Source organism: Cyphellophora attinorum, assembly GCF_001299255.1.
Source record: "Cyphellophora attinorum strain CBS 131958 chromosome Unknown Contig17, whole genome shotgun sequence".
Lineage (NCBI taxonomy): Eukaryota > Fungi > Ascomycota > Eurotiomycetes > Chaetothyriales > Cyphellophoraceae > Cyphellophora > Cyphellophora attinorum.
Window position 1 is genome coordinate 330,343 of NW_017253245.1, and position 12,606 is coordinate 342,948.

Sequence of the window (12,606 nt, forward strand, 5' to 3'; positions counted from 1 at the left end):
TTACAACATCAACGTCAACGTAGGACATTTTGTAGACACCATGATGACCTTTACTTAGCGTTTTCGCTGCTCTCTTGTTAACGCGGTGCTGCAATTGCCACTATGCTTCCCGTACAAACTGCGATGTCTCGCTGCCCTGTCAGCATCAGTCGAAACGGCTCCGAAAAGCTAACGTGTCTTCCGCAGGTTACGATTCTGACGCCGGGATGGCATCGAGTGTCGCCGCAGCGCCTCGCGTCGATGAAATGCCGCCCTTGCTTGGCTGCTCTGGGATGTCTTGATCTCCGGGACGGGCAGAGTACTGAACATAAAGCTGGTCACCATGCCGTGCCGTCAACCTACGAAAGAAGTCCATGTCTGCCCCGCTCATCAACGGAATTATCTGGCGACGTCGAAACACCAGCTCCATCCAACTCAGCTTCCGAGATCCTCCCTCCGCCGCCAAAGTCTTCACCTGCCTAACGGCATCGTTTCCCATCGCGATGCCTTGCCTGGTAATGTCACCGTTAAGGCAATTGAAAGTGTGATAGCCTTGAGTGATGGACTTTACAGATAAGACCTCCCTACATGACGTTCAGACAAGTGACAGACTGAGTTGTGCCTTTGTAAGTGACACTTATTGCCTTGCCTTGAGGCGTAACCACCAGGCAACCAAGCCGTGCCTTACATTGAACGCGACGTGCCTTTTTCCAAGGACTCATAGCCATCCACGACTTCTTCTGAACTTTACTCTTCTTCAATCCTGCCCACTCACACCTTTGCACTCCCTTTGGTACCCAGAGAAGATCTCTAGGCTTGTCTGTGAGTGTGAATAACCTGAATTACAATCTCCTTGTGGAGACTCAAGTCTGCACATCTCTCATACATTCACGTCTCTGTCCAAGGTATAGTCACTGGTAAAGCCTATCCAACGTGATCTGCGTGTCAAAATTGACTAACGCGCTTCAGGATTCCGGTTACACCACCCAAGATGGAGGCTATGATGCCCCATTCGCGTGAGCACAGCTCTCAGCCCCAGGAGTTGGATCAGGACCTTGGTGCGAATCACACTGCTGATGAGTATGGTGATGCATTTGATGGCGAAGCTCTCATCGATACATATAACAACGCTCGTCCGCCTCAGACCATGGATATGGTTCAAGAAGCCGATGCCAATGAGCATGCTATCTCTAATGCTGTCGAGGAGCTGAATCCCGAGCCTGAGAGTCGACCAAGAAGCGCTACTATCGCATCATTGCCCCGAGCTGCTCCAAGTCTACACGCTATCACGGCTGAAGACAAAGAAGCCTACCCCTTTGACGACCAGACCGGTCGCTACAAGCTCCTTGGGTGGAATTCTAAGGAGAAACCACTCGAACATGAAGGATCGATGGTTGAAGTTCGCATGCCCTTGGGCACCTCGACGGTAGACAACCATGAGCGGGCTCGCTACAGCAGCGAACCCCAGACCATCGGCACAGGTTTGGACGCTGGCGTTGGCTGGCTCGGCTACTTGGACGACGCTCGACGCGATCTCCTGGTGACGCGCTGTCCGATCAAACTCCAAGCCCCACTGCGTCGAATGACTGCGAGGTTGATGCAATTCAAGTCTCCAGAAGTGGTTATCCCGGCCCTCATGAAACTTGAGGAAATCGCTGAGCATTACCCTAATCACGTGTGGGGAAAGATGCTTCGGATCTTCGTTGCGGAAGGCTACAAAGGCCCAGCAATCTACAACATGCTTCCTCAGGGCGCGCGCACGCCACTCGCACTAGACGTAGCCAACAACCGGCCAGCCAACTACCTTCAACACGCCATCGGTCGAGAGCAGGACCATGCTATGCTTGAGGAGCCGAAGCCTTACTTTCGAATGATCCGGATGAACAAATCCAAGGGTCACGCTAAGGTCCAGAAGCGCAAGATGGACGATGATGATCATGATGTCGATATCGAGGACGACCACAATGAAGCTTCAACCAGCAAGCGTCAAAAGCTCTCGAAGACTAGATCGAAGTGATTCGAGGCGATGTAAAGGCCAAATACAGCCCTGTTCGGCTCAGTGTTCAGTCCTCGACGGCTGTTGCTGACCTGATCCGAAAGCCGAACAGCACTCAAGCCTATCCGCTGAGCGCCGACGAAATGGAGAATCAGCAGCGCGTTGACATCCAAATTCAGCGCACCAAGATGCTTCTATCTGATCGCCTTATGGTTCGGAATCGCGACCTGGTCCACCAGAGCTTTCGCGAACGTCTTCAACTGGTCGAAAAAGAATGGTACGAAGCTTACAACAAGTTTCTGTCGGACTATCACCTCTTCCAGACGGACAAGACAATGCTCCCACCGATCTGCAACCAAAACAACGAGCCCTTCGAGGTGATTCTCACTGTGGTTGAGCACGAACAGCGACTCAACGAAGCCACCGCCAATGATGAGGCGATGCTCCGAAATACAGCATACGGTGTTCTTGAGTTCTTCCTGGCAAGCTTTGAGGACACGCTCAGCGCCGAATTGTCTCTCGCTTACCAGAAGGCCCCTATCGAAGTTCGTCAAGCGATGGCCAGCTATGTCGCAGGTCAGCTACGACCGATGCCAGTACTCAAGGCTGAGCGAACATTCTCAGCATCGACTGATGCGTCGACAAAATTTGCTGGCGCGTTGAGCAACGGACACGTCAAGAGCTCATCATCAACCGCGACATTGCCCAAGTTGAATCATCTGGACGCGGTAGGTCGCTCGAGCTCTCGAAGAGAGAAGCAGCGAAGCTCGTCTCCCATGGTGCCCACCGGCAATTCGTACGCTCCGCAGGCCAATCGTCCAGCTCAGGTACGCTTCGCCGAGCATTCGCGTCCAGGAACGCCTCAGCGACCCTTGCAGCAGACTCAGTCTGGAGCTCCGCCACGGTCGAGCGTCAGACCTTCAGCACTGTCGCCGTTTGGGATGAGTCACTCATATGCGCCAACACCGACTGCGTCTGGCAACTTCGTGCATGAGTCGCAGATGCAGCAATGGTCTTCGGCGCCCCTTTTCCCGCCACCAATGTCCGGAAAACTGCCTCAGAATGACATCGGCTCTCAGCAGACAGTCACTCCTGGGCAGTACGGCCATTTCGGAGGCAAGACCGATGAGGCTCTGTCATCTGGCACGGCGAAGCACTCGCGCGAGTCGAATGACTTCGACCGTGTACTTGCGTCATTGTCAGATACAAACCGCGCAGCTCCAAGTCCTTGGAGACCTGGCACTGATCCCGACATCGCGATTCCAGCTATGCAGAATAAGGATCCGGTCGGCTTCGGCGGCAACTTCGCTGAATCTGCTCCCCTCACGGAGACTCAGCACAAGCAGATGGGAGACGATAGCAACTTTGATGTTTCGGATTTTTCCATCAACGTTGACGATGACATGTCCTTCTCAGAGCTGCTGTTCAACCCCAATTCCGATGACTGGACCCCCGACTTTGGGACACGTCCACCCTACTAGGTCATCACGACCACACACAACGTCTGCTAACTGAATACCCTGGCCATCAGACACACTACGCTTCAAAGCATTGCTCGCGAGCATCGCTAGGCACCTCAGCAGCGCGACCATCTCTTGTACGACAATTGTAACAATACACAACGCTCTCACGATCTCCCACATCCACGACAGAGATGTAGCAGAGAGTAAAGTCGGACTCTTGATTGTCTGAAAGCAAGCCTCAGATGAAGCACCAGAACAAAGTGCGGCAAGACGCAATCTACCACAGAACGAGGCAGGAACGATCAGATGACACCTTACTCGTACCACCAAAGACGACTGGGCACCGAGTGTCTGCGTCTTCAGAGGCGCTCCTGTTTTGAGTCACTACGAACTTACGAATTCCTTTGGCGTTTTATGGGATCAGCATCAGCACCAGCGCTTACGAGTAGCGGGTGCAAAGAGCGATGGATTTTCGTTTCGGCGCAATAAGCATTTCTTTCAGCATAGCAGGCATTCGTTTCCGGCGCGATGGGCAATCTTTTCGGAGCAGCGAGCAATCTTTTAGGCGCAATGGGTATTCTTAGGTGGCTTCTCAGCAGACTACTGAGACACATGAGCACTAGGCATAGATATGGGAACCTCAGCGAGGCATAGGCATCGGCGAATGCTTCCCACTGGAGACTAAGACCCTGCACGGGCATCCCAGGAAGTGTACAACCACAGCATTTATCATGTAGAATGCAAATCATATCGTTATCCACAAAGGCCTGCGCAGTCTCCGCTGATCATGTTGAACATGCCATGAAACCAAGGAATGCTATTCTACCACGTGCTGCTGACTTTTTCTTCTCTCTCGTGTGAAGCTGTTCCAGATCTCAGCTTATGTAGCAGCACAGACATGCCCCTGTCGTCTATCAATAAGGACGAAGATCGTGCAGGCTAGCGATTAGTTTCGGCCGAAGACCAGGACGGGCCTGCTGTGTCTGTATACTGCAGCCATGGCTTGCGGAAGCTGCGAGGGTCATCTCTTTCCTGTGGAGGAAGGCACGTTGCTTCCGAGCCTCGACAGTGCTTGTCAGATGGGTCTCGAACTGATTTTGGAGGCCATCTTATGGGATAATTCGCGCTTCCTGACCTCAGCATTGACGCCACACTTAATTGTCGGACGACGTATGGAGATTGGTCCATCTCATGTGTCGCACAGCACAACAAGCTCTTCCAGCACAGACTCAGAGCGGGCTTGGCGTAGGAACAGAGCAGATTAACGAACTTCCCGTAGCGCGCGCCCCGACACCTGCAACCTCATGCCGTCACTATGCAAACCCACAGTCCACCCAATGGCCCAAACAAGCTCTTGAACGCATGCCTCGCCCTCATTCAGACTCATCTTTGACCCTGTCAATCCACTCCTCCTCCCCTTCAGACCCTTCATCTTTGCCAGCGCCACCATCACCGCCTCTGGTCCTCCTCCGCCGGTGACACTCGCAAGCGAACACCACACAGATCAAGAGGATGACGATCACAAGGAAAATGCTGAAGAAGACTGCTGCCGTTATATCATCTGGCCCATAGTTCCAGTTAAGAGACGGCTCGTGGACGCTGCAAGCGATCCAGAGTCGTCGGTGACTCAGACGAAGACTTGCACTTGACGCCCGGCGGAGGCGATTCTCCAACGACAGAGGGTCCGAATGCACGATCGTGGCCTTTGCGTGACAGAGTAATCGCAGGACTGTGGTGCCCCGCTCGGACGATGGATGGAGTGCTTCGGGAAGTAGCAGTTGTTGAGACGGAGGCAAAAGGGCTGCAATGTATGTTGCGAGGGGATAGAAATGGCGACAGATGACTTCAGATGAACAACTTCGACGATGTTGTATTGTACATTTTCGATGCTGACTGCCAATATATGAAGTATCAACTCGCTTCAGCTGAACGGGCAAGAGACTATATGGAATGCTGAGTCCGGCCCGGCGCGGTGCTTCTACTCCCGTCATGCACGTTTCGCATGACAAGAAGCATTTTGGTCAACGAATAACGCAGCGACCTGAAGTGAGCTAATCCAAGACCACGAATACCAGAAAGATCGGGCCTCTGACCCCTGGCACCACGAAGGTGCACGAGAAGCCACATACGTGTTGCCGATTGGGTGGGCATACCTAAGGGCGATTTCGCCAGATCGGATGCTGTCGATTATGTTGCCATGCCTGCGCTTGCATACGTTGTTGCAGGGTACACATACGAGGGTCCGTGTCCAGATGCGGAAATGTCGCGAGATCTTCCGTGTTTGCCGAGCGCGGCGCGTCTGTACAGGGGGCCAAAACTTGGCTGAATTGAGGAACAGTCAGGAACAAGCAATACTCAGTGAGATCGATGCCGGAATGGTCTCCGCAGCACTGGCTGGTCATTATTGGTCCTCACCGAACAGCCTCTTGGTTGCCGAATGTGACAGTGTCGACCTTGATCCTGAAGTTCAGTACCTTGGTTGCGTCGTGGACTGACCCAAACATGATCAATGATCAATAAAGGACCAGACGCCGTTCGATTGAGCAGCCTCAATCTTTGTCGATCTCACCAGCTTCAACGCCACGAGGATGCCACTGCTGCCAGTCCTCGACCCAAGCATTCTTTTCACCTCTGCAATTCTTTGCACAGGTCATCCTTCTGAAAGGAACCAAACAACGGCCATCATATCGAACCGTCTCAGAAGTCACAAAGACTTTCTGGGGAGTCCCAATTGCCCAGTACTCCAGCCACTCTTCGCCAGGCTGAACGAAGGGCCGATGGCAAAGGGTACAAAGGCGCGGCCCGTCATGTTGCGCGGCCTCGAGGCTAGCGAGAGACGATAGAACTGCGTCGGGCGTGCGATCTGGCGGCATGAGTGACAGCAAGTCCAGGTTTGGCGTGGCTTGGGGGAACAGGCGATACAGAGCCCGAAGCGTTGATTCTGTCAGAGACATTGCGCCAGTCGGTGCTACTGACACCGAAGGACGTGGCTCGCGAGTGCTGACAACTTCACAACCTCTGTATTCAGCGTCCTGATCGATGCCGGCAAAATCCCAAGGGTTGGGGTCTGCATGGAGTACTCTCAATCTGTGGAAATGCGCTAGCTCCAGGATCTCGAAAGGAAGGTATGACAGCTTGTTCCCTCCGACGCTGAGTCTGACGAGGCTAGTCAGCCGTCGGATGCTGCTTGGAATCGATCTGAGCTTGTTCTGCCGCAGACTGAGCACTTTGAGGTTACTGACATCGAGGATTGGCGTCGGAAAGTCTCGAATGAGGTTGTTGCAAAGCATGAGCTTGAGATTCGTCTCGAAGGGTCGACCAATGTCGAGCATGCCAGGAACAAGATTGGGCTGGGTGGATAGGGTCGCCAAGTCTGCGATCTCAGGCGGCAGATCTGTGAGGTCCATTCTTGAGAGCTCAACGTCCTCGTTGCCCGCATCTAGGTGCTGGCGAACAATTGTCTTGACCTGCTCGTGCTGTGAGGACGGCATGTCCCCTTCCACGACTCCTTTGGTGTCGTCCTCGAGACTCAAGAGCGATTGTTGCCATTTCATTCTCGAGCTCTGCACCCTTTCGAACTCATCAAACCTCGATACCTGACGGACCTGCTGCCGCTTATCCATATCTCGGATGAGCTCATTCTCCAGACTACCCAAGCTATCACTACTCGGAAAGTCGCTCTCCTCACCCGCCATGAAGACACCCGAGTCAACATTTCTCCTGAATTCCCGCTTCCGCTCGTCCTTCCCAGCCCGCGTCATGTGACTAAACCAACTGCCGCTATACATGATTTTCTTCTTTCTCTTCTCTTGGCCATAGTTCTCGGCAGCGGAGTCTTCATCCCCTGAGAATAGTGCTGGATCTGATGATGCCGCTGAAGGCGGTAGAGACGATGAGCGAAGCGTGTCGAAGGTTCGCTTGCGGGTATTCAAGCCTGGCCTTTTGGGTCGCACTTTTGCCTTTGGTGTTGCGTCCGGGTCTATGTCTGGGATGGGTGGGAGGATGGGCGAGGATGGCGCTGCCATCGTACTAGGCTTTTTGTATAGATGAGACCAGAGTCCCGAAACCAAGGGTGTCGCGTGAGCAGTAGCAGCAGCTCACTGATTACCGTACGAACAGAAGGCGTGTCGCGATAATGGCTGCAATCACGAGAGACACCCTCCGGGGGTCCCTTTGTAGCAGGCGCGTCTCTCGTCCTGCGTCACGCGACTCCTGTTGAAGCAGCAAAGGAGCCCTGGTGCAAGGTGCGAGGCGTAGAGCAAGTTATCACTGTCCTCAGCGCACGCGTCAAGAGTTGGAGAAGACTATGGGTTGCTGCCGAAGCGGCCCGCACCACGCGTTCGGTGGGTCAACTCACGGGCCTCATCATCGGCGCCCCGGCCTTCCTTGCTCACAGCAGACGAGCAAGGAGATCAGGTAAGGGAGTCCCTCCTTGACTTTTTATGCAGGTAGAGAACAGCGATGTTTATAAGACTTTCTCCTTCCCTATCTCAATTATTGACAAGAATAATCTATCCATATCTCTCACCCAAGCCCAAAAGAACTGCTTCCAATTCAATCATCTTCTGCAACTTTCAAATCGTAAGAACGCTGACAGTGCTCGCTGAAATCTACAAGCAGTCGTTGAATCGTTCTCAATGTACAAGTTTCATTGCCTTGTGTGGTTTCTGGTCTTCACCCTCCACAGAGTATTGTCCTTCAATCCATATCAACAAGAATCTCTCCTGGGTGACAGCAACGGAAGTCAGTAGCTTGGTTCTTGGACATTGAACCATGTCCAAAGGACTGTTGCTGTCTCCTCTCCTGGCTTCAAAACGACAAGTCTCTCCAAGAGACTTTTTCAAGCTCCACAGGAGCTGGTTGTAGGTGGTGATGGTAAAAAGTTGGGGTATCAACAGAAGAATTGAAATAGTTGATGAACGAATGTGACCTGGACGGCTGCGTCCAAGGTTGAAGATGCGACGCTGGTGGCGACGATGCAGCTGCTCGAGCGCAATAGCCAGCGCCACCAGAGGTAACGGCATGGGATCCAGCATTACAGGCTGAAGAAAGCAGCAGCACCAGCAACGAAGATGGCGACAGCTGTCTGGGCCATCCTCCCAGCCTCAGCGCCACCTGTTGCAGGTAGCGAACTCGGACTCGGGCTCGAAGTTGAGGTAGGTGCAACGGATGGGATTATGGTCACTTCAGCAGACTTCGATGCCGAGATTGTTCCGTTGCTGAGAGCGGCCGTCGAAGCCGGCAGATCGTAGCTGGTGACCGTGTGGACAACTTCTAGTGTCATGGTGACTGTGGCAGTGTATTGAGGCGCCGCGGTACCTGAGGCGTCTTGCCAGCTGGCAGCACCTGGTGGGCCTTGGGCAAGCGCTGCAGATGCGAGTGCGGCCATGGCCAGCAAAGTCGAGCTGGAGCGCATCTTGGTTCTTTGTGCTCAAGGAATGTTGTGTGCAGATATGGGTTGCTTGTGATGGTATGCGCTCGTTGCGCTGTGTATGGGTGTCGCTCGTTGCGCTGAGCGCAGTTCCGGCTGATCTACGACTGATCTCGCAGTCGCGCAAAGAGAGTGGTACGGACAACGAGCGCGGCTCGTGGATCGCGGTGGTAAGTGAGCGTGGTTTGATCGTGTGCGACTGAAAGAGAGCTCAGTACGTCTCGTGCTTGCGAGTTCTTCTTATCGCAATCGCAATTTGGTCAGATTTGTCTGTTGAGCGAGCGACATATGGCCGACACGAGCAAAAATCTGCTTGGTGCTACTCTGGCTGCAGCAAAGTGGAACGAATGCACGCTGAAGCTTGATGGAAGCAAGAGAGAAATCGGTCAACCTGCATGAGAGTCGCTGAAACCCTGAGCGAGCGTGCAGACGCTTGGGCTCTTCAATTGACAGCGAGGTCGCGTGCGGTCGCAAACCATCGTCTTGGACACTGAACAGCGAGATTGCTCTCGTCTCCAGACCTGGTCGACCAGTCAACTCTGCCGTGCATTCTGCACCAGACTCAAACCAGACCATACTGTTTTGATAGGCATCAAATTTCCCGTACCCTAATCTCACATCAAAATCCCGGCATTGATGCTGGAGATTTGTGCGCTTGTGGCGGCGCCAGTCCAATCATTGAACATGTCGGCAAATCCCCCGATCCATGCCTCCTCGCGCATAGACTTACGATTGGTTCTTACCCCTGATCTCCGACAAGGTTCAAGCGCTGGCTGTCATGCCAATGTCGGCTGGTCCAGACCGGACAGATGTCGAGTGCTGCCAAAGTGATTTATGACGCCATTGTAGATAGCAAAAGAAATGGCTGGGAATGTCATCGAAGGAGAGGCTCGATGCAGTCGAAAACACAACAGAACGCAGGCGATTCGACGCGTCCTGGATGAGATGGAAGACATCGGCCCTTGAGCGTGCTCAAGAGCCAATGCGGTGCTGCTCTGCGGCAGGCGCGTTGGCAATTGAGTACCTGCTGAAAGAGACGTGAGCCATAGGCACGCGACCACTGCAAGCGCGAGGGTCACAGCAGAAAATTCGCGTTTCAGCAGGGCTGCAATGCAGCTGCCCACTGTTAGCAACGGCGCACACAGTACATCCTACCTAAGTACGTACTGCGAACACACCGAAGCTTTTATTGCAGTTGGTAGCACGATCGTTACCAACACCAGTACTACTATACTTACACGTATATCAGCCATGGATGCGAGAGCCAGGTAATCTTGCGACGACCAACAGCAGTGTGATAGACCGTCCATTTCCAGTAAGCACACTACTGCTATAATCGGGAAACAGATCTTTCAGTCTCAAGATGTTATACTTTATTAATTAATTGTTTCGTTACCGGTAAGTCTCGACACCGTGTTCAACTACACATCCTCTGCCTATACACCAATCATGCAAACATGACTCCTCAACAAAAAGAACAAAACGCTTGAAGGCACGGCTCATTCGCGCGCGAAGATGGGTATCTCCCTGACAAGATAGTGGCCGTGAGTGACCTTCGATGACACTTCGAATCCCATCTCGGCACAGTGCATAACTCAGTGAGCAACAGCTAATGCAGATCCTTACACGTGGGTGGTAGTAGTGGTGTTTGTTGTAGTGGTCGCGTCAGTGCCAGATGTGACGCCGTGGCTGCGCGAGTCGGCTCCATTGCGGTGCTTCTCGTTTCCGATCGAGTTGGCGTGATCCTCAGGGTCCTTGAAGTGCAGACCAAGTCTTGCCAGGTCGATGTTGCGGTGACCCCAAATGAGCAGAGCACCGAAGCCGGGCTTGGCAAGGATATCGAGAACACCGTAGAAAACAGCCTCGCCATCGGAGCTGATGACGTTGCCGCCCTCAGACAGACCCCAGGCGATGGGGTACAGGAACCAGAGAGCAATGGTCCAGACACCACAGAGGATGTAAGTCTTGTGAATGTCTGCGCCGAGAGCCTTGGCGTATGTACGGCCCTCAATGACGACGCTGTAGGCGACAAAGAGGAATGCAACGGTTCCGAAGGTGAAGAAACCCCACTTGTAGGTTGACTTTACAAGGGCACCAACAAGACCGGTAACAACCATGATCTCGTTGACGAGGATGACGTAGAGAATGGTAGGTCCGGGCAGACCACAAGTGAGGAGCAGGTCAGCCAGAAGAAGAGGTGTCGTGACGAACCAGTCGATGTAGCGGACGTAGAAGATCTGGCGCATCAAGCCGCTGACCTTGGGGTCGGAGCGAGGGAATTCAACCTGGATGGCAGTCCATCCCAGGTTGGAACCCATGGCGAAGTATGCAATGCAGGCAACCATGCAGATGGCGGCGGTGATGTAGTGGAAGATGCGCTGACTGCGGTGCTTCTTGAACGAGAGACCCATGAACGCAAGAGCTGCAACACCCATGATCGCGCAGACAGCGAAGTACTGTTAAAAGTTAGTCATGAAAACCCACGGGTCACGGCAGGATGACTGACCCAGCTGCTACCAGCACTGGTAATGTGGTTGTCGGTTGTCACCGTGTTGGTGAAACCATTGATGTCCACTGCATCGTTTCTCTTCTGAAGCGCCGACATCGTGAGGGATTCGGATGGGTGTGCAGGCAAATGCTGGGATTGTACTGTATCGCTGCTTGTCAGATAGGCACGAGGTCAGCTCAGAAGACGAGCAGCATATAAACAATCAAAGGCATGGTCTTCACCGCAGATGACGTCGGAACACCATCATCTTCCGGATGCACAGGATTTTTTCGAAGTTTGCTATACTGGAAAAAGCATGTGTCTACTGCGTCAGTAGCCGCCGTTGCCGTGGTCGCCCCTCAGAGGTGCAGCACTGCATCGATGAGCAAGGACAGATCGGGCATGAACCAAGCATTGATCAAGATCGATACCAAGAAGCTTGGTCAATCTTGACTTTAGTGGCTGCGGAAATGGCTTCACTGTATGGTCAAAGTTCAGGTGCGTGTGACTGCCGGCATACGCGTTTGGCATCGACTCCTAGAGTGATGATGTCAACCCAACATCGAAAGGACATACGCTGACATGACCGTTATCAGACTTCGTGACGCAGAAGACGCCACCAGTAGCCGCGCTGCCTCTTGAAGTGCTATCTTACAATTAGTGTAGATCGCTGCATGAATCTCGATGCCTCAGAATGTGCTTTGTACGACTTCTGCATGGATTGCATTGTCCTTACAGATGGAGAAGCGGAGATGTCAGTTGACCATTCTCTACTTGTTTATTCTGCTCTACATGAAAATTTGCGAAGCTCCGATTCATCTATCGATCGAGCGTCGGTTTCCCTCGCGTTGTGGCAGGTCGGCAGCCAAGACGGTTGCTGTTACCATGCTTTCCGAAGCTGTTGCGCTGTTGCCATTCAGCCGCCGGAAAGCCGCTGAAAACTTCATCAAGCTGAATCATAGACTCGCCACGCGCCAGATGTGAGCCCGAAGACCGCCGTGGCCGGCAGGTCCGGGCTGATATGATGGCATCGGAAAATTGTTGCGTTGACGTCTTGCTGAAGTTTGAAGTTGACGAAAGATTCGTAGTTCAAAGTTCAGATGGGGATCAGACTCGATGATGACACCGTGCATGCTGCAAAGGTCCGCGATTCCCGCCATCCTCCAGCCAATAAGATTTAACACGGAGGTTTTTGAGATGTCGATACTGCCACGGTCAACTTTACGAGGCTGGTCGTGCTGCTTTTACG

The 12,606-nt window shown here is 53.1% G+C and overlaps 4 protein-coding genes across 4 annotated transcripts; 1 reads left to right on the forward strand and 3 right to left on the reverse strand.

Annotated features, from left to right (window-relative positions):
- Window positions 1-970: 970 nt before the first annotated feature.
- On the forward strand, window positions 971-3,456 carry AB675_5836 (uncharacterized protein; the record flags this gene model as incomplete). Its single annotated transcript, XM_018146077.1, has 2 exons — window positions 971-1,992; window positions 2,088-3,456. The coding sequence occupies 2 exons, from the start codon at window positions 971-973 to the stop codon at window positions 3,454-3,456; spliced, it is 2,391 nt and encodes a 796-aa protein (XP_017998839.1).
- A 2,531-nt stretch (window positions 3,457-5,987) lies between these two features.
- AB675_5837 (uncharacterized protein) lies at window positions 5,988-7,463 on the reverse strand (the record flags this gene model as incomplete). Its single annotated transcript, XM_018146078.1, has 1 exon — window positions 5,988-7,463. One exon carries the CDS (start codon window positions 7,461-7,463, stop codon window positions 5,988-5,990), a length of 1,476 nt encoding a protein of 491 aa, XP_017998804.1.
- A 1,010-nt stretch (window positions 7,464-8,473) lies between these two features.
- AB675_5838 (uncharacterized protein) lies at window positions 8,474-8,854 on the reverse strand (the record flags this gene model as incomplete). Its single annotated transcript, XM_018146079.1, has 1 exon — window positions 8,474-8,854. The coding sequence occupies one exon, from the start codon at window positions 8,852-8,854 to the stop codon at window positions 8,474-8,476; it is 381 nt and encodes a 126-aa protein (XP_017998779.1).
- Window positions 8,855-10,491: 1,637 nt separating this feature from the next.
- Window positions 10,492-11,474, reverse strand: AB675_5839 (uncharacterized protein; the record flags this gene model as incomplete). Its single annotated transcript, XM_018146080.1, has 2 exons — window positions 10,492-11,325; window positions 11,376-11,474. The coding sequence occupies 2 exons, from the start codon at window positions 11,472-11,474 to the stop codon at window positions 10,492-10,494; spliced, it is 933 nt and encodes a 310-aa protein (XP_017998840.1).
- Between the last annotated feature and the right edge of the window lie 1,132 nt (window positions 11,475-12,606).